At 40.9% G+C, this 24,969-nt stretch overlaps 1 protein-coding gene across 1 annotated transcript in view; it reads right to left on the reverse strand.

Annotated features, from left to right (window-relative positions):
• The window catches only part of SLC16A9 (solute carrier family 16 member 9), a 50,426-nt gene extending 25,732 nt beyond the window's left edge, over positions 1-24,694 (reverse strand). Inside the window, exons 1-2 of the mRNA XM_004616525.2 lie at positions 24,255-24,694; positions 3,172-3,404 (exon numbers count right to left, since the gene is read on the reverse strand). Of these exons, the coding sequence (XP_004616582.1) occupies positions 3,172-3,367 (196 nt within the window). The 5' untranslated portion in view covers positions 3,368-3,404; positions 24,255-24,694. The remainder of the gene's footprint in view (positions 1-3,171; positions 3,405-24,254) is intronic.
• Between the last annotated feature and the right edge of the window lie 275 nt (positions 24,695-24,969).

Consider the following 24,969-nt stretch of genomic DNA (forward strand, 5'->3'; position numbering starts at 1 on the left):
AGCAGCGAGGTAGCACAGGTCAGGGTGTGCGGTTAGCATGTGCCTGATCAGCCAGTTCCCACATAGTCTGCCGGCATTGCTGGGTGCACCTCTGGGGGTGCACTGTCTCCAGGGGGCACCGGTACTTCTGGCACTGCAGCACCACATCCTCTGGTTCTTGCATAGACCAAACCAGATTGGTCAAGAACAGTTGATGAGGCCCCTGGAGTTCCAAGGCACCATTTTAAAAGTGTCCCCCGCCTCAAAAGAAAATCACCTGAAAAGACTTAAACTTGTATAACAAATCTTTGCCATGTGTATCAAGTCACCGTTTCACAATCTTAATTTGCCTCCAAGAAACCCAAACTCCCATTCCCTTCATCCAGTCTGCCCTCGCTATATTACCCTTTGTTAAAAGGAGCTATAAGCTCCTGGTTCAAACTACATCTCTTGGATGGGAGAGATTCTTTTCTCTTTTCCAAGGTAGTACTTGTTTGTTTCTTTGTAAAATAAAAAAGTAAGTTGTCTACAAAGTAGAGAGTTATGGAGGCTCACACAATCTCTAGCTAATGCATGCTAGATTATCATAGTTTTCAGGATTTGTCTGTTTATTCTATGAGGAGCCAAGAAAGACCAATACCACATACATTCAGTAGACACTAAAGTCTTTACATGCACTCATGCACACACAGACCTATAAGTGGTAGCTCTTCTGTCATCTTGGCCTGTCCCCTTCCTATTTTTAAACCTGTTGGTCTCCTTATTCTTCAAAAGCTTTGATAAGCTAGTCCAAAAGTCTTGTATCTAGCAGGTAATAAAGAAGTTACCTTATTTGCACTAGGTCACTCAGCTAAACAGTGGTAGAGGCAAGAATTGACATAGCATCTTAGTTCAGCTCACTGCTATTTCTGGTACTCTTTCCTGATTTTATGAGATGAATTCTCTCTATAGCCCTACAATCAGGGCTGATTCTAGGGCTTTTACACACTGTGCAGTTACACAGGCAACAGCCTTTCGGGGGCCAGGCACTGCATGTTGTTGCTGAGCTGGCACTCTTTATTTCTTTGATAGCAAGGAACCTATTTTCCCTTTACACTGGAGCTAACAAATTAGGTAGCACATCCTTCCTGCCCATGCAGTGTACTCTTCTCAGCCCCGAGCTGGTGTCATCATTCACCTCTGAACTTGGAAAAAAAGTGTGCAGCTACAGTTTAGTTTTCAGTCTCAATCCCAGCTCTAACCACCAATGATATCCAGTCATCCTTACAGAGATCTTAGCTTCTCTAAACCCCCAAGCCCTAACTTGACAGACTTCATAAAAGGCACTTTCGTTCTCCATGTTTGAGCTGAGATAACATTTCAACTATCCTTTGGATCCTTGCTGCAAGGCTTGGTGACTACATTTCTGTTATTACTAATAGAAATTAGAGAGCATTTTAAAATATGGTTTCTTCTTCATAGAGATGTTTTACACCAGTTTTCAAACCCCTACGTGATCTAGCAATTATCTTTCACTCGTACTTTGACGACTTTACAACCTACAATTTGAAAAACTCCAACATATTGGGTAAACGTTTCCTGTTTACTAGAGTGCATAAAGACAATATTATTGTCATTTGTTAACTCCATATTTAAAGTAAAGTAAATATTTATATATAAAGGGTTGAGTTTCCCCCTGCCCCCCCCCACCGCCCTGAGCAGAGCCCCAGCAGTTGAAGACCTCTAGAACCCAGCCATAGCCATGCTCAAGGCCACTCTCCACACATTCGGACGAGCCTCACACATGAAGAAACTGGCAGAGGAACGCAGGTGTGCGGGGCCAAGATCTCCAAGGCTGCTCGAATTGGAACTGGGCCTCATCCACCCAGATTCCCCATTTTCCAGCAGCTAGGCAGTCATACCCAGAAACTGCCCCCGGCGCCATGTAATTCCATCAATGGCCAACATCCAGAGACTATAAAACCAAATTCTCGGAACATCTGATAGCCTAGTTCCCCCTCTTGGAGAACCTGGCAAGCTACCAAAAGTTTACTGCCCATACGGGGGAGAGCCTGGCAGGCTCCCTGTGGCGTATTCATATGCCAAATACAGTAACAATGATGGGTCTCATTCCCCTGACCCTGAAGAGCCTCTAATGTGGCACCATTGGGAAGGACAAGTAAAGAGAGGCTGCTAAAATCTCAGGGCTAAGACAAATGGAGCGTTACTGGGCCTGCTCGAGCAAATCGATGATCAAAGGGATGACAATGATACAGTAATATTTAGTTACCTCATCTGACACACCCAAAGGATCCAGCATTGCTATTGAGTGTTATATTTAACATAACAAGGTAATGTATCAATTGCAAGCTACTGTTTAAAGAACTTCCCCTCTAGTGATCAGGAAAGACAACAAACATTACATTTCACAAATCATTGTATGCAAAACCTTTCCCCCCCCTAAAAATGGAGACTGTGATTTGCCCAGTAATCATCTCAAGTTCATAACACATCTTTCTACTGTTCTTAATAAACATGACAAGAATCACTATTAAACATAAGTAACATATGTCCAAAAGACCTCTTGGAGCCCTATGACAATCACAAAATGTGTTACAAATTTATACATAACACTGTATTAAAATCTTGAATTGTATAATCATTGTGAGGCAGAAATATCCTTTTCCCTATCTTGTCTTAGGCAAGCCATATAAGACATACAATTTGGCCACGGTGTATCTGATCAGAGAGAAGTGATAATGAATCGTATAGGAATCGCCAACAGGACTGATGAACATTATAGTCACTTTGGTCACTAGCATTCGCGGGCACATCTGGAGACTTTGATATCATTTCATTTCAAATGATACCATATCCTTTCCCAGTATCGTTCACTCAAGGGACTAAGTCCCTTGATAGACTGAGAACCACTCCAAAAGAATATGTTTGGTGTTAATTTTTTTTCTTTTCCAGCATCTAGCACCCTACCTAGCACATAGTAGCACATAAAAGTAAAAAAATGAATGACTGTATGAATGCATAAATGCTTTGTGGAATTTTGAATTTTTATAGAGAATTTTTACAGTCAAGAGTCATTCTAAAACCTCAATAAAAACAGAAGGAAATGTCTTTTGTGGCTTGTACAATGTTAATAATGTAGCAAATGTAATTAAATGATGAATGGGAAAGGGAAATAAGTATTTATTCACTTACTTGCAAGCAAGCCGACTCCACTTGCAAGGGATCCGACCCACGCTGTCTTCCCTTTACCTTCACCGAAGGCGTCGAGCCATTCTATGTACAAGACACCAACAGCTAATGGAGATCCATAGCATAAAAACTGAGTAAAGAAGGAGACTAGCACGATCACCCAGCCCCATCCACCATCAGGTGACTTCTTAAATTCCATTGTAAGGTGAAATCAAGGAGATGCTTCTCTGTAGGTCCTACATACACATACACACACCAAAAACAACACAACAACAACAACAACAAAAACAGGGAAAAGATATATTTAGAGTGTGGTAGGTCACAGTATATTCAATTAAAAAACATGTCCTAAATTAAAACTTATAAAATTTTCTCTAAAAATATCACATTAAAAAGGTATAAAACTATCACAAAATCAGGTTTACTTTGACACTTTCTAAATTTATGGTTTGAATAAGTAAACATTCACATTATGCATATTTTAAATTATTTTATAACATCTTTACTATTTTATTCCTTTATATGTGGTGGGGGAAAATGTGTGTTAGAATGAGCCAGCTGGACCGAGTTTAGACGACCCCGATTTTGTTGGCAGCATCTGAGGCACCCTAGTCAGGAACCAATGGGATCTATGCCTTCTTCTCTCTATCAGGTCTGATTGGGGGTTGACCTTGGCCACATCAATGTCACAGAGCTTCATCCCAGCCTGTTTAATCTGGTACTTGTTGGCCTTGACATCCACTAAGAACACAAGTATGTTAACTGTCTTCTCTGTGTGTTGCTGGCTGACTCAGAGTCACAGAGAACTTGTTGATGGCACAGCGGTCCCACTTGTTTCTCTTGGGAGTGCTCTTCCATAAATACTTGGGCTGCCTTCAGAGCTGTAGAGTTTGGGCCCTGAGAAGGTGGGTGATCTGCAAGTTTTTTTTTTCTTTTTGTGGCTGTGGAGGCTTTTCAACACAGTGGTCTTTAGCTCCAGCTTGGGACAGGGACTTTCTTCTTTGTTTTTGGCACCAACTTAACGAAAAACAAAAATCCTATACATTATTTCTTAATTAATTTTTTAATCACTAAAAGGCATAGGATTAAAAAACTCCTTCCTAAACTTGTGTCCATTTAGCAAGTTCCCTCATCCTCCCAAGAACAGCAAATGACTGGTTTCTGTTATATGCTGTTTCCCAGCAGACAGATTCTTAGCAAAAAAGGGTTGTGTTAGGATTACTCTCTTCTTATGGAAGGGAATAGATTATAGACGGGGACAGAATGGAAATGCAATACCAGGAAAGAGGTTTTATAAAGCTGGAAGACCTGTTAGAGTTGCCCCGTACTGGGCATGAGGTTTGCCCTTCACACACACCCTCCCGATGATCACTCTCTGGTGGTAGACCACCCAGAAAGGACTGTGATTTTAAATAACCCACACGTGGGCATCAGCTGAAGGCGTCTGCCAGCTGCACTTTCAGCTTCTGTAGCAATAACTCTCTCAATCCTGAAGCAAGTCTCAAATGGAACTGTCAGCATAGCACAGTGTTTAACAACTTGAGCATCCTTCTAGAGTTTCTTCATCCATACACAAGCAAACCAAAGCAAATAACCAGGAATTGCACTGTTTTCTGTGGTGCTTACCTCTGGACGCAATGTAGCTATCACTCTCTGACCTGGGGATTACAGATTGTTCAACGCCAGATGCAAATGTCAGAACTGCTAGATAATGTTTCAAATGTAGGCCCTAGGAATTTGGATTCATGGCCATATGTTTGCGAAGGAGGCACTCTAAATCACTGCACTATTCCTTCATGCTTTCTCATAATTCTTTAACCAAACCCAGTCTTATGATGCAAGCCAAATATGCAGTGAATAAACTTACATATATATAAATCTTTGTATATCTGCATATCCACTTGATAAAATGTGCATATGGCAGTGTATCTGGAGATGACAATTTGTCCTTCCTGCTTCCAACAGGGACTTGCTCCTCCTTAGGCTGTATGGTTTTTCACCATGCCAGGTTTACAATGAGAATCAACATAATCTTCACCCACAGATTTCTTGTTCTTTTTCTTTCCTTTTCTTTTTTTTTAAAGGACTGTGAGCCTCAGATTTTTGTCAAGTCATGCCTATTAATCAGACCACAGGTAAAGACAGTAGAAATATCATCCATCCTTTCATGCATAATAGATGAGGCATTTGCTACCTTAAATGAATCACAGGCTCATCATTTACCTGTAATCCAGTGAGTTGCTTCACTGTAAGACTCAGAACACTGTGCATACACCACAACACTACCTTCTACAGGCTTTTGTATGAATCAGCTTTCAATATCAATACTAAAACTTGAAAGAAGCTATAATTTATGCAATTAACTTGTAGGGTCTAAAAATTCAGCTGCTTGCATGTGTTAACAGAATACATCAAACCTCCAATCACTGAAATTTTTTGAAGCAATCAAATATGTCCCTTCATCAGAGGTTTACTTCCGATAGCACCTACTTTACTGTATAAGTAAACAGTGCAATTCTGTTTAGCCATATCCAGTCATGCTTAGAGGTCACTTCTGGTTCTGCACCCAGGAATCACTCCTGGTTGTGCTACGGGGACCATATGGGATTCTGGGGACCAAACCTAGGTTGGCCATGTGCAAGACAAGCACCCTGACCTGCTGTACTATCTCTCCAGACCCAATTCTGGCCCTTTAAATATTTATTTAATATTTAAAAGTTCCAGCTTAGAATCCTTTCAGAGAAAATAAATGTAATTCCCTAAATAGCATATGATAGCACTATCTAAACATCTAACAAGCACTAGCCAAACATCTAACAAGACTAAAAGGTTGCATAAAAGCAAATATGCAAGAAGTCTAAAGCCTTCAAATGGTAACACTTTAGGACAAGTATACATTTTCATAGGCAAAGTATTGGTATCAGGAGTAGAGTCAGTTTTGAAGGATTCAGGGGAGGGGAAGAAAATATTAAAGGAGTATCTTCCATGTCAGTTTTCAGGCCTCAGTAGATAGAAATACCTTTATACACCAAATACCTTTGCTTTGCCTTGCATTGCCTTGCTTTGCCTTGCCATAGGTAACATTTCAACACATAGGACAGGAGCCAGGGAAGTTCTCAAAGCAAATGGCAGAGAAAAAATTTGAAATACGAAGCTCCCAAGTGTATCAACCAGAATGACAAATTTTTATAGTCAGCTAATGACTTCTTAACTGCAATTTACTCATAGTCTGACATACATGTAGTCTCAACAAACACAAGTGAAAAATATGACTTAGTTATTTCTTCTTTTCGGTCAGGGCTTTACTTTTCCCTGATATAAAGGTAATTTCACAAGTAGGCTAGTCTTCATCACCCACTTTGTAATAATCCCCAATGTCCTGTAGTAGGTTTGGATATACCTACCTTATGGATAAACAGTTGATGGAACTGTTAATTAAGGACAGTTGTTCTTGACCCATAGAATGTCATTTTACCCATATCTGTCCCTATATACGTGGGCTGGGGCAATAGCACATCAAGTAGGGTACTTGCCTAGCAAACAGGCAATCCTGGCTCAATCTCTGGCACTTCACATAGTCCCCCAAGCACCGCTGTGAGTAATCACTGAATGGAAAGCCAGGAGTAAGCCCTAAGCATCATCAGGCATAACCCCAAAACCAATCAATAAAATAATAAGACAACATTATCTAGCAAAATTAACTCCTATTAATGTAAAGGATTTCATTAAGTTAGAAGTTAGTTTGCTTTAATATTGGTTGTAGCTGAAGTAGCATGATGACAATAGTTTTGGGGTTCATGTTACTGGTGTACTAAATTACTGTCCTGCTCCCCACCAGCACAGTGTCCAAGACCCTCCACCACTGTCCTGAAGTAACATCTGGTCTCTCTCACCAGTCCCCCAAACCCACGCCTCTCAGTTCTGTGTTAAAACTCCAAAAAGGTATTATTAAATAGACTTTGCTTTGTTAAATAAAAGGAGAGTTTGACAAATTCAAAGACATTTCCTTTGGAAAATGAAAAAGGATTATTGATGAGAGTCTCCATTTCACTCATGCTAAAGCATTTAAGCCCCAATGCTTTAAATTACATTTAGTTTTATTCAAATAATGCCACACCTTTACTATTTTCTCAACTCCACACTAGCTGAAAATGTCTATTCCTCTAGATATAGAATGTCAGAAATGCATATTTGACATTTATGAATATTTAATGTTGACACAAAAGCTTTCTGCCCATGAAATGTATTATATATACACAATTTTTCTGCCAAATACAGTGATTTATAATTGTTTGATCTCATTTTCAGTTGACAGTTCTTTCTTGCCTTTGTTCCCCCAATAATAGTTGACTAATAATTTCTTTTCAAATGTTATCTATAAATATCTCACTAAAGATCCTCAAAGACACTTTTCATTTGCATTTTTAGGTATAAAAACAGCACACTTTAAAATCCCTGTCATTACCAAACTGCCTTGTGCAGAAGTATTTTATTTTAGTTAAAAGTCTAGAATCATGCCACTAAAACCTGGGGAAAACTGACTTCAGGCTTATTTTTGTCTTGACCTAGTCATCCATGGGTGTCAAAAGTCTAAATCTTACTGGATTTCATGATATTTCTTCAGTTATATTTATGTCACTCATATGTCACTCATATTAAATAAATATGGTCGACCTGGGTTTGATTCCTCCATCCCTCTTGGAGAGCCCAACAAGCTACCGAGAGTATCCCACCTGCCTGGCAGAGCCTGGCAAGCTACCCATGGTGTATTCGAAATGCCAAAAATAATAACAAGTCTCACAATGAAGATGTTACCAGACGTTAGACAGTAAATATTAAATAAAAGGTTAAGAATCATGAGTGATAATAATGAAATACAACTCTCGTACATTGCTGGCAGAAAAGGAAATTCTGGGAAACTGTGAGGGAATGGGAAGCAAGCATGATGTTAAAGGGTATGATTTGGGGTGGGGGGTGATGATGGAACTGTTTTAAAATTATTTTTGACTATTTTTAAAGTAAACTGGTGCAGTATACACAACTTAAACAAGGTAAAATTGTACTTATCATATGAGTGAATTTTAGCGAATTACGTGACATACTTCAATAAAACCATTCAAATAAAACCCATTCAAAAACTAGTGGGAATTACATGCTAGTTTTTATTTCAATATAGGTAACAAAGTTCCATAAATATCAGAAAATATCAGAAGCCTAGAATTTATATTGTTCTTCTTCCTCATAAGACTTCCAGATATGTATTATTGGGGCCAGAGTGATAGTACAGCGGGTAGGGCATTTGTCTTGCACACAGCCAACCTGGGTTTGATTCCCAGCATCCCATATGGTCCCCCAAGCACCGCCAGAAGTAATTTTTGAGTGCAAAGCCAGGAGTAAGCCCTGAGCATCACTGGGTGTGACCCAAAAAGCAAAAAACAAAACAAAACAAAACAAAAACCTAAATATGTATTATTTATTTTCTACCATTTTAGTTTGGGTAAAGGAATTATTGAGAAATAATGGAAGGGGGTGGGAAATTCCTATTAAAGTGCAGAAAGACAAATAATTATTCTTTGCGAGTGCTAATATCAATTAAGATAAACATTCCATGAGAATTCTAATATAAAAGAGGCAGTCTACTTTTGAAAATTTAATTAAAACTTTTAATTAAAATAAAAATTAACTTGAGTTCATTTAGTGAAAGAGAAGCAATGGAGGGATAATAAAGATGTACAAATAACTGTGCTGTTTCTAGTTCTTGCACCTACCTTTTATCTCAACTATTATTCCACTTCTACTTTCATTTTCCTACTTCTTAAGTAGTTTTATTCTTCATTTAACTTGACAATAAGTATAAAATAGTACTTGCAGTCATCAGATATAAAAGTGTCAGCACACTTACAACTGATCTTTGGTAATTTATGAGTAGCAGAGGACTTAAATTAATATAAATTCCCTCTAGGTTAAAAACATAAACCTTCAAGAAAATCTGCTCAATTTGTGGATTCATGTATTTGCAAATACAATCCTATAATATTAATTTAGTCCTTTAAAAATTATAGTCACTGCATAAATTTTGTCACTTCTCAATTGTGTTAGCTATTCTGGGTTCCTTGCATAATCAGTAGAGCTTGATTTCTTTCCTAAAGTACATTTAGATAGATAAAAATATCATTCCTTTTAGGATAATTATCTCTCAGGGCCTCACACTTGCTCTACCACTGACTCTATCAGTGAGATTTTTTATTTTTTGCTTTTGTCTAGGAGCCATACTCAGAAGTGCTCAGAGCTGACTCTTGATTCTGCACTCAGAGATCTATCCTGGCAGTGCTCGGGGGACCATATGTAGTGCCAGGAATTGAACTGAAGTCAGCCAATGAGCAAAGGAAGTGCCTTACTCCCTGTATTATTTCTTCAGCCCATTTTATAAAGGAAAAGAAAAAGAACTCACTCTGTTGTTTTTGAAAACTTAAATTTGAATTTAAAAATTAAATTAAGACTTTGTAAAATCATATTGAGTAATGCTTACTATATACTTACTAAAAATACATATACTTCTACATATACAATTCTATAAATGCTTTGTATAATATAAAATGCACAGTAAAAAGAACATCAAACAATTTCATTACATCAGTAAACCCAATGCTGATAATCAGATTATCTCATAAACTAAGAGAGGACTGGACCAGAGTGATAGTACAGCAGGTAGGGTACTTGCCTTAAACACTGCGACCCAGGTTCAATCCCCAGCACCCCATATGGTCCCCTGAGTACCACCAGGTGTAATCTCTGAGCACAGAGCCAGGAGTAAACCCTGAGAACTGCCCAGTATAGCCCAAATGCCTATCCAACCTCTCCCCACCAAAAAGTAAGCAGGTGGGAGAATATTAAATGACTTCAAATTTTCTGATTCCTGGTATATTAAATATTGATGGGCAGAATAGTCTAAGTGAGATTATAAAATCATGGTATCTGCTAAAATTTGCATGTTAAAAAGTAATGCTGTCAGTCAAAAATGTAGAAATAGCCCAAATGTTCATCACTGATGAATAAATAAATAGAAAATGGTATGCCTACAAAAGGAATACTATTCAGCAAAGAAAGGACAATTACTGATACATGCCACAACACTGTGAACCTTAAAAACAAGTAAAAGTGGGATTGGAGCGATAGTACAGTGAGTAAGGCATCTTGCACACAGCCAACCAAGGTTCAATCCCCAGCATCCCGTATGGTTCCCTGAGCACTTCTAGGAGTTGATTCTAGAGTGCAGAGCCAGGAGTAACTCCTGAGTATCACCTAGTATGACCCAAAAAGCCAAAAATAAAATAAAAATAAACAAATGAAAAAGTCCACATATTACATAATTCTATGTGGAGTAAACATTCATAATAGGCAAATTCATAGACACAGAATCTAAGTAAATGAATGGATAGTTGGAGGTAGAAGTTTGAGAGAAAACGGAAAATGACTGCTGATGAGTATGAAATTTCTTTGGGGGTTAATACAAATGTCTGGGAATTGATTATAACAATTGTTGCTCAAGGTTGTGAAAACAGCAAAAACTATCAAACTATTTACTTAATAAAGTAAAATAACTATTTAACAAAGTCATTAGAAAAAATTTAAAGGAAACAAAGAATCAAAACTGACAAAAGAGCAAAGTAATTGGACCTTCTCAAGGGAGCATGCCTTTTTTTTTTTTAATACACTGGGGTACAAAGAGAGAACAAAACCATGGACAGTTGCCGGCCCTATCCTCACTTTGACATTTGGCTTTGTCCCTACTGGTGATGTAACAATAACTGTAAACACAGTTAATATGGTAAATCACCAAAATCTGTTGGCTGCTCTCTCCCTGGAGAATGGGCACAGTTTCCACTTACAAGTAAGTGCAAGCACACACCATAGCTAGCCAGAGAGACCATGTCCCAAATGGTCAGGTGCAGTGTAGGCCTCAGAAGCATGGCTCACCACCTATCGGGTTTTCCTTTTGCTATACAGCAGCCCAAGAAAAGACCAGAGAACAGTGCCAACAAGCTCCACAGAACCAGTGTCTAAAAAAAAAAAGTCACTCCATCCCTAAATCCATGTGACACCCTAGTAAACCTCTGCATTCCTCTGCAGGGGAAGCTCTGAGATTCTAAAGATGATAATGTTACAAGAATGGCAGAAACACTAACAATACACACTCACCTACTGATTTATTCAACTAACAAAACTACCTTTATTTTAAAGAAAGTAGTAGGGAAGAGGCTGGGGTCTTTGGTAAATGTTACAATGGGCTCAAAAGAATAACTGGGAGAATCTCCACTTTCCTGTCATTTCAATAGCTACATTCATACAAGTACAGGCACAGTTATTTATATGTAAAATTATGTGAGGTTGTCTATTGTAGGGAAATTTAGCAAAAGCATAAGAGCATGAGGTTGAGCCAAGATAATCTAAATGAATTTACATCATGGTTGGGATTCTAGCTGAGAACACGACCTGCAGTGAGTTACTTCAGTCCATTGGTGCCTCATTTTCTTCATCTATAAAAGTCCAGGCTATGATAGCATTTACCTCATCAGACTTCTGTGATGATTAAATGAGTCTGAGGAAAGCACTTAGGTTGATGCTTGGCACACAGAAATTTCAATATAAATTATAAAGGTCCAATTACTTTGCTCTTTTTCAGCAAAAAAGTATCATTATTTCTTATTCTTTTACACATGATTGATTGTTATTAAACAACTACTTTTATCTCACCACAGAACTTTTCGAAACTATTAAGGGAGCAAAGAGATAACTCAGGGGTCGGGGATGCGTGTCTTGCAAGAGCAAGGACCCGAATGAAATCCCCAACAATTCACACTCTCTCTCTCATCCAGCACTGCCCAGTGTAGATCTGAAGGCTCCCAAACATTGAGTGTGGTCTTGGTGCCCCCCTGCACTGCTGCACTGCACTGAATCATCTAACCTGGTTAGCCAAGTAGCCCAAGAAGGAAACCCTGGGTCCCCTGAGCACTACTTAGAAGCCCCCTCCTAAAATCCTAAAATACCATTCCTACCATTACAACAGCCTACACCAATCACAATGCCCCTTCCTCCCTGACAAAACATCCTGTCTTTTGTCATTACATACCAGATTCTAGATTTTTGGTGTTTCAGATACACACACACACACACACACACATGCTGTTATATCTATGTATCTAAAAAAACTGGATACTGACTACAAAAACTGTATTCTTCAACATCCCTTCAGATAAATTCTTGAGAGTAAAAAAAAAAAACCCACAGAAAATGGGAAGAAAGAAATTTAATGAAAGAAAAACCATGGTGACAATGACAAAGCAGTCTGCTCTTGAGTCATCAAAAGCTGAAGTTTCAAAGTTTTCTTTTGTTTCCTGTCTTCCACTTTCTCCTTCCCTTTCATTTTCTTCCTTCTATTTCCTGCCACTTCTGGAAGTTACATAGCTTACTAGCACCCATTTCCAGATACTGCTATTGTTATTAGAGTATTTGCTAGTAGAGCAAATGTGAGACCATGGCTATATGTAACTAGTTAAAAGTAACCACTCTGTTTTTAATTATAATTTAGATAGTATGTTAAATAATGTTGGAGTTTATAAGTACTGATATGCAAAGTCACTCTTCCCGACCACCAACATGCCCATGACCACTTACCCCTGTCATCTCTAGTCCAGTCTTCATTCCACTTTGCCTCTTAAACTCTGCATTAAATAAAGTTTGTCATGTCCTTCAGACCAAATGTTTCTATTTTTTCCAGTTCAAAGAGATCCATTCCTTATGCCAAAGCCTCTTAATATCTTCCTTTCTAAACTAGTTCTCAAAAAATGGTGACAATATGCAATGCGTTTAAAAAGGAAAAGGCCCTATTTTAAAGTCGAATCTCTACAAGAGCAGGTTCTCAGTCTGAAAAGCTTACACTAAACCCTGCAAGGATTTCAAACCTTGCTGCACAGCAAAAGCACTTAGCGCTTGAAATGATCAATGCCTGGACCTGCCTAAACCAATGAAAACAGGATTTCTGGGGTTGAGGCAGCTTGTAAAGGGCTCCAGGTGATTCAATGTGTGGTTTCTGAGTGAAGTAAATAAACTACAGACCACCTTCAATAATTGTACATCCTAGTATATAAACATAAAATGTAAAACTTCACTGCTTTTGGTTATTTAGATTGAGATATTTTTATGCACTTCAATCATGACGATGCAAAAACATTTCAAGTGTCCTGAAATTCCAATAAAGACAATCTTTCTTAGGAATAGCCTAAGCAATGGAATTAAACTTTTCTAGCCGTATTACTTAGCCAAATCTTGGAATAACTTTTAATTACCCTATTTTCTATTATAACTTTTCTCTTAATCAGACATAGGGCCAAGAATAGGGAATCATAATGGCTAATCTACACTCTCTCTCTCTCTCTCTCTCTCTCTCTCTCTCTCTCTCTCTCTCACTGAACTATTAGGCTTGCACAGCTGGACTGAGGATCACTTGGACTGACCCTTGGCCCTCAATGCACTATTGGGGAGGCCGCCAAATGAAAATAAAATAAATGGAAATTTAGAATAGAAAATATAAGAACACTTCCTGCATATTGGCAAGGGAAATGGACTACTTTGAAAAATGTTGCTTCCGCCAGGGGTAATTCCTGAGTGAAGAGCCAGGAGTAACCCCTGTGCATCGCCGGGTGTGACCCAAAAACCAAAAAAAAAAAAAATGTTGCTTGAGTGAGTCCTGGAAAACATCACGGAGCCAGAGATCTCTGGGCCCCATACTGAGCCAATTTCACTGGGGCACCCCATATGGAGCAGTTGCAGTCTCCCCGCCTACTCCAGATGGAATTCCAGAGACCAAGAGCTTCCACAAGCAAGGCCCAGGTATGTGGGGTCCAGGACTAAGTCTCCATGACATGGTGGCAGAGGTGCCGGGCTCTCCCTCCCCGGCTCCCCACATGCTATGGGCCTGGCTGCCACCCCCACAATGTGCTTCTGGTGCCATCTTAGGGAACCAAGAGCCCTAGTCCAGAGATGCCCAATTGAATCCCAGAATGAATTAGTGCCCTACAGAAATGTCTCTGGAACCCAACCATTTACAATCTAGGATTCCAGAAAGCAAGGCTGCAACACCGATGATATTCAAAATGAGCAAGGGACAATATAAGATCTAGCATCTGCCCCTGGCGTGGTGGGAAAATTTGAGCAAAACATAATGTCCAAAAGTAGAGAGAGAGCATTGGAGAAATTGTCTGCCATGGAGGCAGGGTAAGGACTGGGATGGGTGGGGGAATGTACTGGGAACACCAGTGGTGGAAAGTGTGCACTGGTGGAGGGATGGGTGTTCGATCATTGTATGTATGGCTGAATATTTAATATGAAAGCTTTGTAACTGTATCTCACAGTGATTCATTAAAAATAAATGTAATGTGGAGTTCATGCCCAATTCAATCAGCTTATTCAATGGCTGAGTAAATAGCAGTACTCCTACATTTAAAAAAAGGAAAGAAAGAAAGAAAGAAAGAAAGAAAGAAAGAAAGAAAGAAAGAAAGAAAGAAAGAAAGAAAGAAAGAAAGAAAGAAAGAAAGAAAGAAAGAAAGAAAGAAAGAAAGAGAAAAGAAAGAAAAATGTTGCTTGAGCATTAAAAAAAATTTGAGGGGCTCCTCCCAGTGATTCACAGGAGTTAATCCTGGCTCTATACTCAGAAATCACTCCTGACAGTGCTCGGAACCATATGGAATGCTGGGATGGAAACTGGGTCAGCTGTGTGCAAGGCAAGCGCCTTATCCACTGTGCTATCTCTCCAGCTTCCGCATCTTTATGGGTGTAGAATCACACTATAAAATGCACTTCACTGTGGGTCACAGTCCGTAACATCGTGTGTCTCTAGTCTGGAACACAAACCCTATGGGTTACTTCTATGAGGTTCAGAGCTCGAAGCTCTACCATAAACCATGTGACTTTAGGTGAGGTGAGTTAACAGCCTTCTCAGTTTCTTCATCTATAGGAGGGGAAATGAAAGATCTCCCTCTTTGGCATTTTTATGACTAATAATCACAATAATTTCTAGGAAATAATCCATAGGAAATAATCTCTAGGAAACAGAAGGTATAGTGCCTCATAGAGAGTAAATATTTATAGATATTGTTACTGTTGTTGCATTCATAGCTCTGTAGCACTATAGCACTGCCGTCTTGTTATTCATCGATTTGCTCGAGCAGGCACCAGTAACGTCTCCATTGTGAAACTTGTAACTGTTTTTGGCATATCGAATATGCCACGGGTAGCTTGCCAGGCTCTGCCATTCGGGCAGGATACACTCAGCAGCTTGCCGGGCTCTCTGAGAGGGATGGAGGAGTCAAACCTGTGTCAGCTGCGTGAAAGGCAAATGCCCTACCCGCTGTGCTATTGCTCCAATTGCATTCATATAAAGATTTTCTTCATAAACCTTGAAAGAACATGCTTCATCTTTCTGCTTCCCTACCTCTAAGTAATTTCTAAATTCAGTGATTTTCTTCTGCAGCCAAACACAAGAACTATTCTTTCTATGGTATCCCCCACCTCCTCAGCTTGGTACTAGTACAGTCTCCTCTGTTGTGAAACAGCTTCCCTTTTTCTTCTTTGCACACCCCTCTAGCCCCAACCCAGCTTTCTCTAGTTAAGTCAATGATCACGTGCATGGAATGAATAGTCTCTATCACCAGGACTGAACTTTCTTCACCTCCGACCCACATTTCTGACCAAGCTCTCACTGTTTATATATCAAAATTCTACCTGGATTGTTCAGGATCCATCATCCTCAACATTTCCATAACTCCTCTTCCTGAATTTCAGCTAAAAAACTAACATCACCATATTGCCTTTCACTCAAGCAGAAAGCCTCCCTCTTTATTCCATCCTGCTCCTCCTCATCATTATTCTAGTCTACCAGGCACTGGGTCCTGCAGCCAAAGGAGTCTGTAATCAAACTCTTTGCTCCATCATCTCTGCAATTGCCTGAATGCCACCACAGTCACGACCACTGACAGATGGATCCTATATCTATGTCTCTCCCTACTGTGGTTTACCTGTCAGACTCTTGCCTGAGACATCTTTTTTTTTTCTGAGATATCTTTCTACACCATGTTTTAGATAATCTCAGATTCTGCTTCCAAACTCCCCAATCTTTTAGTGGCTCCTTGTCACCCATAGTTTAGTCATAAGCAGAGCACAAGTTATTGCTTACTGTCATAAACACAAAAAAATAAAAGACAATAGCTTCTTCCCTTGGGAAACTCACATTCCTCCACACTAAAGTATGTTATTCAAAACCTGTAAGCAAAACCTAAAAAAATTGACATTACACTGCCACTGCTGTAGCACTTCCATCTTGTTATTCATTTCTTTGCTCGAGCGGGCACCAGTAATATCTCCATTGTGAGACTTGCTACTGTATTTGGCATATCGAATATGCCACAGGTAGCTTACCAGGCTCTGCCGTAGTTAGAAACCTGATCTTTTGGAGAGATCTCTAAAGATTTGCAATGATCCAGCCCTAAACCACACTTTCCCAGGATATTCCTCAAACCTGGGCCCCCCAAGTTACTGGCACAATTCAACACTCAATTCCCGACCTCCTCTTTACCTTTCAGTCTGCTAGAAGCCTTTCTAAAGTCTTTCTCCAACTTGCCTACTGACACACTTACTCTTACTTTAAGACTTAGTGAAGGGGTTGGGGTACTGCAGACAGGGTGCTTTCCTTGCACACCCCAGGATGCTCAGGGTTTACTCCTCTATCTGCACCCAGGGATCACTCCTGGCAAGTTCTAGGAACCATATGTGGTGTCAGTGATCAAACTGGGGTCAGTCACATGCAAGGCAAGTGCCCTGCATACTTTATTATCATTCAGACCCCTATATGCCTTCTTCTTGATGCCATTCTTGAAATGAGTTCTTTCTCCTCCAAGGTCTCATACAAATTTTGTTGGGAAATCAGGCTATTCTAACATTCATTATGACACACTGTTATTATTAAGATTCCTACCCACAAACCTGTCCAAAAGCTATAGCATTCAGATTGTGGAAAGCACATAATAAGAGTTCAACAAATCTTTGTCAAATGAGAGATCATACATAGAAAATCTATTTACCTAAATCTCCCATATGCTAAAATGATGATCAAATGACTTTCATTCAACAGAAAAAATTGAGTGCATTTAGAAGGCATTGTGGGACAAAGGAGATGCAGCCCCCACCTCTATGAAATCTAAAGTGTCCATCACAAAATCTGAAGAGCTAATCAAATACATATGTAAAATTAGTCAGTCAGTCACTGTCATCCCATTGCTCATCAATTTGCTTGTGTGGGCACCAGTAATGTCTCCATTGTGGAGACTTGTTACTGTTTTTGGCATATCAAATACGCCACGGGTAGCTTGCCAGGCTCTGCAGTGTGGGCGGGATACTCTCTGTAGCTTGCTGGGCTCTCTGAGAGGGGCTGAGGAATCGAAGCCTGGTTGGCCTCGTGTAAGGTGAACACCCTACCCCCTGTGCTATCAAGATTCAGTAAGGAAATAACAAATGCTTAAAGGCAACAAACCCTGAGAACTGGTCTGTGGAAATGAGCTTGGAGCAGGGGGATGGCGAGAGTAAGCTGGGAAGAGGGAACTGGGACAATGGTGGGGGCAGGAACTAGGAACTCCGGTAAAGGGTGCAATGGTGGAAAACTATACCCATAAAACCCTACCAGTAACAGTTTTGTAAATAATGTCACTTAAAATTTTAAAAAAGAGATTCTATATCTAATAACTAGATTCCTGCTAGATTCTTTCCAGATTTGGTCTTATATATATATATATATTTTTTTTTTTTAAATTCTTTTATTAATTCACCATGTGGAAAGTTACAAAGCGTTCAGGTTAAAGTCTCAGTTATACAATGCTCAAACACCCATCCCTTCACCAGTGCACATATTCCACCACCAAGAATCACGATATACCTCCCCCCTTCCCCCCACCTCCCCAGCCCCCCACCCCGCATGTGTAACTGGTAAATTTCACTTTACTTTCACTTTACTTTGATTACATTCAATATTTAAACAAAAAAAATATTAAATATCCAATGACTCATCACTGGAGCCAGAATAGGAAAAATGTGGCTCAGAATTGTCACTCATAGCCCTCTGTTTGTCTTTCTCCAGTTATCTCTCTCACAATAAGGTATGTGATTTCTTTGAACATGTCATCCTTGCCGTATTTACACAGATGCTTCCTTCCCATTGTAAATATCTGCTCTGAACTTTTCAGTTAGAATCAGGCCCACTTTTTTTGTAAAATAGTTGATTAACAAAAGCTAAGAATATATCCCAGTCAAAGATCCAAATTCCAGCTTTTAAAATGATTTATTTCACTGCACAGTTTGAGCAACCAGAGATAGTAAAAATACAATTTGGAAATTACTTTTTAATAATCTAGAAGCATACACAAGCACACTACCTTTTCCTCCTTTTAACTGCTCAGATTTATATACATATGCTTTTTAAAAAATTAAATTCTAATAAAATTTAAGTTGCTGTGTTACCACAACTCATAAAAAGCTAAACCCTTACCTTACTAGCTACAATTCATATACATATCCCAGATGGCTCTATGTTTAAGTAGATGGTTAAGTTTCATCAAGTGAAAATCATGAAGATAACTGAAGCCTAAAAATACACCTTGATTAAGTGCAAACCAGGATCAATTTTCCAATCTAACGTTGGAGTGAGGAGGAAAAGTAGGAAGGAAAATGTTTTAGAGAAATAGTGCTACATTCTGAAAGTCAACTACACACTATCCCTGAAAGGGATAATTAATACAAGGAATTTTCTGCTGACTGCTCTGAATTATGTTAAAATCACAGTCCAGAAAAAAAGGACATCCTTTGACATCATATATCTTTGATAGTCCAGATTTTGCCAAATAGCTTCTCCAAAATCATCCTAGTATAAATATAATGGTAAGCAAAGGGCAAGAAATGGATTAGAGAGAATACAGATTGAGTCTACGATTAAGGAACGCTGAAATCTGAAGGAAACTTCAAAATCCTCTGACAAACTGGCAATGGTCTAGTCAAGTCTAGAGACTTTATTTTAAATAGATTTTTTTAACAATTTGAATAAACTGCCAATATATTAATACAGAATGATTTAATATAAGATCTGAATTTATAAATTCTCATGAAACATTAGAAGATTTAGCAACAATGAGTCCGCATTCTTAGAGAATAGTTGCTGGAACCAAATCTTTTGGCCCTCTTTGCTTGGGCATGTTCTCTCTGGTTCCTTCCTCTTACAAATATCTTCCTGACACAGGATCAAGACTAACTTGCATTTAAAATTTCACCTATATTTCTCCCAGTTTCCTCCTCAACTTCTGTCAGGAAGTGATACATACAGCAAGATGCTTTGAGGGATAAAGATTACATTTACAGAACTTTTATAACACTACTTTGTTATAACTGTTATATTTTATTATAGTTTATTTTATTAATCTCTTATTGTACTTAATTTACACATTAAACTGGGAATCTTATAAATTATTGCCCTCGGCTATGGAGCAGGATTATAGTATTTGAAGGTTGCTGTCATCAACAAAATATAAATTGTAATTATGTGTAATTGATGATAATGAAACTTATTGTGGTAGTGATTTCTATATGCATATATGTTAACATACTTACACACATGTAAGTATATAAGTATAAAACATAAAATTCTGTTGTATCCCTAAATAAAATTGAACTTTAAGGTATAAAATACATAGTTTATGGGTTGCTAAACATACATATTTACATACTTACACATATGTAAATATGTATAAGTATACATATAAAATTTTGTTGTACCCCTAAATACATTGTTATATGTCAGTTATATTTCAATATGTAAAATGAAGCAAAACGAAATTATAAAAATGGAAATGGATGGAATATAAAAAAAGAGAAATGCCCCTTATGCAAACAAAAGGCCCAATTTCTAGCTACTATTAAAAATAATTATGTATTATACCCTTGGTATATGGCAGCACAATAATTCAAAGGACCGGCTTGTGGGATAATTTCTTAGGTTCAAATCTTGGCTCCATCATTTGCTCATCTAACAAACCTTAAAATTCGTAGTTTACAGGGTCAGAGCAAAAGCTCAAAGGGCTGAGCACAAGCTCTGCACGGGGGAGGCCCATGTTTGATCCCCAGCACCGAATGGTCCCCTGAGCACCCCCAGGCAGCAGTGGTCCCTTCCACTGACACACCCTACTACAGACCTGGGCAGAGCCCCGGCCCCCCAAGCATTACTGGGTGTTTCTTCCTAAGTCAATAAATAATTACATTAAATTCTGTTTCCCTAGTAAGACATGTAGTTCACTTGATATATCATGATTAATAAACATTGAAAATGATTATTACAGACATTTGAAGCAAAACAGAAACTAACTTTACAGACTGGGCCAAAAAAAGCATTTTCTTATCCAAAGTCTGAATAACACCAAGACTTATTACATCATAAAATGCAGGTCTGGGGTGGAGTCTGTTAGAATTAATAAATCACAGAGGATTGGGAAGACAGTATAGGGGTTAAGGCACATACCCCACATGCATCCTACCAGTTTGATACCCAACACCATATGGCCTAAAAAAAACTCTGGGTGTGACCCTAGAGGCCCCCAAATATTGTTCAGTGAGGTCCTGGTGAGGGTTCTGGTGTAGGGCCCTCACACTAGACTGTGGTCTCGGTTGGCCTAGTGTCACCAAGGAATGGCCAGCCCCTTGGCCCTCAAACCTTGGCTCAAAAGATCCTCTCGCCCACAAAAATTAACCAATTTTTGTGGGCGAGACTATTCAAATAATCATTGAGACTATTTGAAACACACTACCTTTTCTATTGAAAAGGTATAGGAATCAAATACCATTAATATTTTATTCATTTATCTATTTTAAGAGGAAGCCTGTAAAATTGAACTTTAAGGTATAAAATACATAGTTTATGGGTTGCTAACACTTTCATTTCTTTTGGTGGGGAGTGTTTTGGGTGAGGGCACAAGTGCTCGGGCCTTACTCCTGGCTCTGCTCTCAGGAGTAAGGTATCACTCCTGGCTGAGCTGGGGGGACCATATGGGGTGTTGGGAATATCAAATCCAGGTCGACCACATGCATGCTCTCCGTAATCTTGTCTAATCCTAATTTCCAGCCTTCCTCTTAAATTCAATTCCAGCCAGTCCAGATAGACTGGCTTCCTTTGAATAGGCACTGGCTCTTCTTGGGTTCCAAGCATCTGTCCTTCCAGCAAGAAAATCTTCCATCTTCAAGTGCCATCTTAATAACTATACCCAAAATACTTTACTTAGTTCTTTACTTTGTTCTTAACCTTGAATGAATTTCTTCTTTTTTCTAACAGTTAATACTGCGTTATCCATTTTGCTCTTATTCCATTCATATTAACTTTTTTTTAGAGAGTTATAAATATGTGTGTCTTTCCCACTAGAAGGCTGGAACCATGTACTTCTCCCTTACACTCAGCATTAAGTTTAGTTTTATATCATTACCTACTTTTGGTAGGCTACTTTTGGTGCCTACAAAAAAATATCCCCTGGTAGAAAGCCAGGTAGACCAAATGCAGTCTTGACATTTTTATTAAAAGTAGTCACTTGCTTTCTAGGAGATTTGTTGCTATACAAATAAACCATTATTTCTTTTGCACCTTCCCATGATTGTTGAAGTCTGCCATTTAATTTATGGAAATATCTTTCTTTGGCAAAAAGATTTATTTTTTTAAAAAAGGCATTCAAAAGATCAGAGTAAGAAAGCAAGCAATGAAAATCTGACAACTATTTCGTTATCATACTCGAGCTTTTGGGACATGACTGGATCTACCCTTGAAACACCATGATCCGCCCTCATCAGGCAGATTCAGATACCAAGTCACACACATACACCAACTTCTTTTTTAGAATCAGCATTAGAATCTAGAAAAAATTCTGAGTGTCCTGATTTGTCCCTCTAAGTGTCTCATCATTTTCTTATTTTCATCCTATAGATATGAAGCAGTCTATTATCCTTATCACACTACCTTATACCCCTACACATAAAAAGTCAGGGAAAAGATGTGAGGCCATCAATGGTGCTGTATGTGAGACTTTGCAATATTGCAGGTGAAGTGATGATGATGATGATGATGATGATGATGATGATGATGATGATGATGATGTCACACCCAGTGATGCTCAGGGGTTATGCCTGGTGCCACACTCATGAATTATTCCTGGTGGGGCTCTGGGGACCATATGAAATACCAGGGATTGAACCCAGGTCAGCCACATGCAAGGCAAACGCCCTACCCACTCACTATCACTCAGGTCTCAAATTATTTTATTATGTAATATCCACTCTCCAGGGCCTTTAAAAGAAAAGTATTTGTGGTAATGATATAGGTACCAACCCTACTATCAATACACATTATTTTTAAAAGCTAAAATTGTATGATAAATAATCAGTACTTTTCTTCAGAATAGTTTCAAGCTGTCATAGTCCTCTGCCTGAACCAGTTAGAACAATTTCTTAGAGCTGAAGCCAACTCAAACCTAAGAAACTGTTAGGACATATGAAGTTAAGAGAATCTGAAGGAACAATTTAAAATCCTAGCCTGGGAAGAGTGGAAGTGAGGGATCCACCTGCAATCTGATCCCAATAATTCAAGATTAAACGGACTTTAAACACACAACAAACTAACCAGGCTCAGGAAACCTGTTATATGAACTGTACAAGTAATAAGTAATATATTCCGTGTAAATCCTGCTACTGGCTGGCAGGAATTGACCTGTGCTAGACAAAACTGGCATACCAGGGCCAGAGCGATAGTACAGCTGGTAGGGTATTGGCCTTACATGTGGCTGATCGGATTTCATCCCCAGCATCCCACCTGGTCCGCCAGAGTCCACCAGGAGTGACCCTTGAGCGCAGAGCCAGGACTAAGCCCTGAGCACCGCCGGGTGTGACCCTCCCCTAGCCAACAAAACAAAACAAAACAAAACTGGCATTCCCAGAAACGTTTTTGATGACCAAGTGTTTAAATGGTTGTCAACTCATAGCCTCCGAGGGCAGATAAGGCCGGACTAGGTTACTCGGGGAGCCAAAGAAGCATCCGGTAAGTACCAAGGTCTTCCAGGTGCCCGCAGCGGGGGTCGCGGGACCAACTTCTGCGCTCGTGCGGAGCGGACCCTCTGGTGCCGTACGTGATGCGGGCTGAGCCCCTGGCGGTGAGTGGACTGTGAGGCTAACGCTGACCCTCTTGCTTAGCTGGACCGGGTCACGAAGAAGCCCCAGACTGGGCTCCCGGCGCCCTAACCACTGCACCGACAGCTGGGGCAGCAGCTTCCAGCCAGAGCACCTGCGGGCTTCTCCGAAACAGGAGCCCATCCGGGCTCAGTCCCACGAACAATTTCCGCTCTGCCACCAGCCGATGTCCAAAGCTGTCTCAGGAGTCTCGGGGAAGACCCCCTCACTCCCCACACACACCCCACACCCCCGCCCCTGCCCCCCACTCACACTCTTTCTGATTGCGGGGGGGTGGGGGCTCAGGGACTGGGTGTGGAGATAGGACTTTCGGTCTGGGGAAAACTTGCGGACTTTAAACTAGCACCCCATCAAAATGGGGCTCTCTTCCCCGCCTAACAACTTTGTGCCAAACGCCACTCATGGGTTCCCTGAAAAACTTGCCAGCTTTATAGCCGTACCCCAGTTAGAAGGGGGTGTCGGGCCGGGAAGGTGGTTCAGTGGTAGGGCGCGAACTTAGCGTTATAGGAGTATAGATTTAATACTCAGTGCTGACACCCCACCTCTGCAAAAAAAAAAAAAAAAGAAGAAGAAGAAGAAGAAGGGGAGAGAGTGATTAAAAAAAAAAACGGGTAGCGGGTGTCAAGGACCCCTCTGCGCTCCCTGCACCCCCCGAGCACACCCCCGCAATCAGAAGCCGCTTCCGAGAAGCCTCCCGCGGCCCGGAGTAACTTATGTGGGGGAGGGGTCCGAAAGGCTCTGCGGGGGGTGGTCGCCCCGCCCCGCCCGCTCTTTACCTGAGTCGCCGGCCTCGGCGGGGTCTCCGGGGCGCAGCGGCGGGCGCGGGGGGAACCGCGGGCGCCGGGTCCGCCGCCGCCCGGGGCAAGCGGCTATTTGAGCGCGGCCGCCGCTCGCCGCCGAATGTTGGCCAACGAGTCCCGCTACGCGCCGCTCCACCTTCTCCTCCCCCGCCCCCGGCCCCCCAGAGCAGTGAGTTCCTCCGGGGGGATCCTCCCTCCTCTTGGCCGGCCACTCCGGCCAGTCTGAACCGGTTGCGGCGGGGGAGGCGGCGGCGGCCGGGCGGTGGGGGCGCTGCGCCGGCTCTCGGGCCCCGCCGCCGGCCGGGCCCGGGCAGAGTGGGAGCCGCGTCTCGCGTCCGCCCCGGCGCCCGGGGCCTGCGGGCGCCCTCCTGGCCCGGGCCGGGGACGGAGCTGGCGGCGAGCCCGGAGAAAACAGCCCTAGAACTTTGTGCAGTCGGTGCTCCCGGTGGATGGGAAGAGGATGCCAAGGGCGCTCCTTTGTGGCGGCGCCGCGGGGACGCGGGTGCCCGCACCGCCGCACACCGTGTCCCGAAATGAGAGGCGGCAGCTCGGGACGCCCCGTCTGTGCGGCAGGTGGACGCCACGAATCCACGCGCTCCGGCCGGCTCGCAGCAGGGGCGCTGAGCTGGGGGGTCTCTGCCACAGACTGGAGCCGTTCCCGGGCCCGGGGACTTTTGACGTTCCCCTGTAC

This window comes from Sorex araneus, chromosome 5, assembly GCF_027595985.1.
Source record: "Sorex araneus isolate mSorAra2 chromosome 5, mSorAra2.pri, whole genome shotgun sequence".
In the NCBI taxonomy this organism is placed as follows: Eukaryota; Metazoa; Chordata; class Mammalia; order Eulipotyphla; family Soricidae; genus Sorex; species Sorex araneus.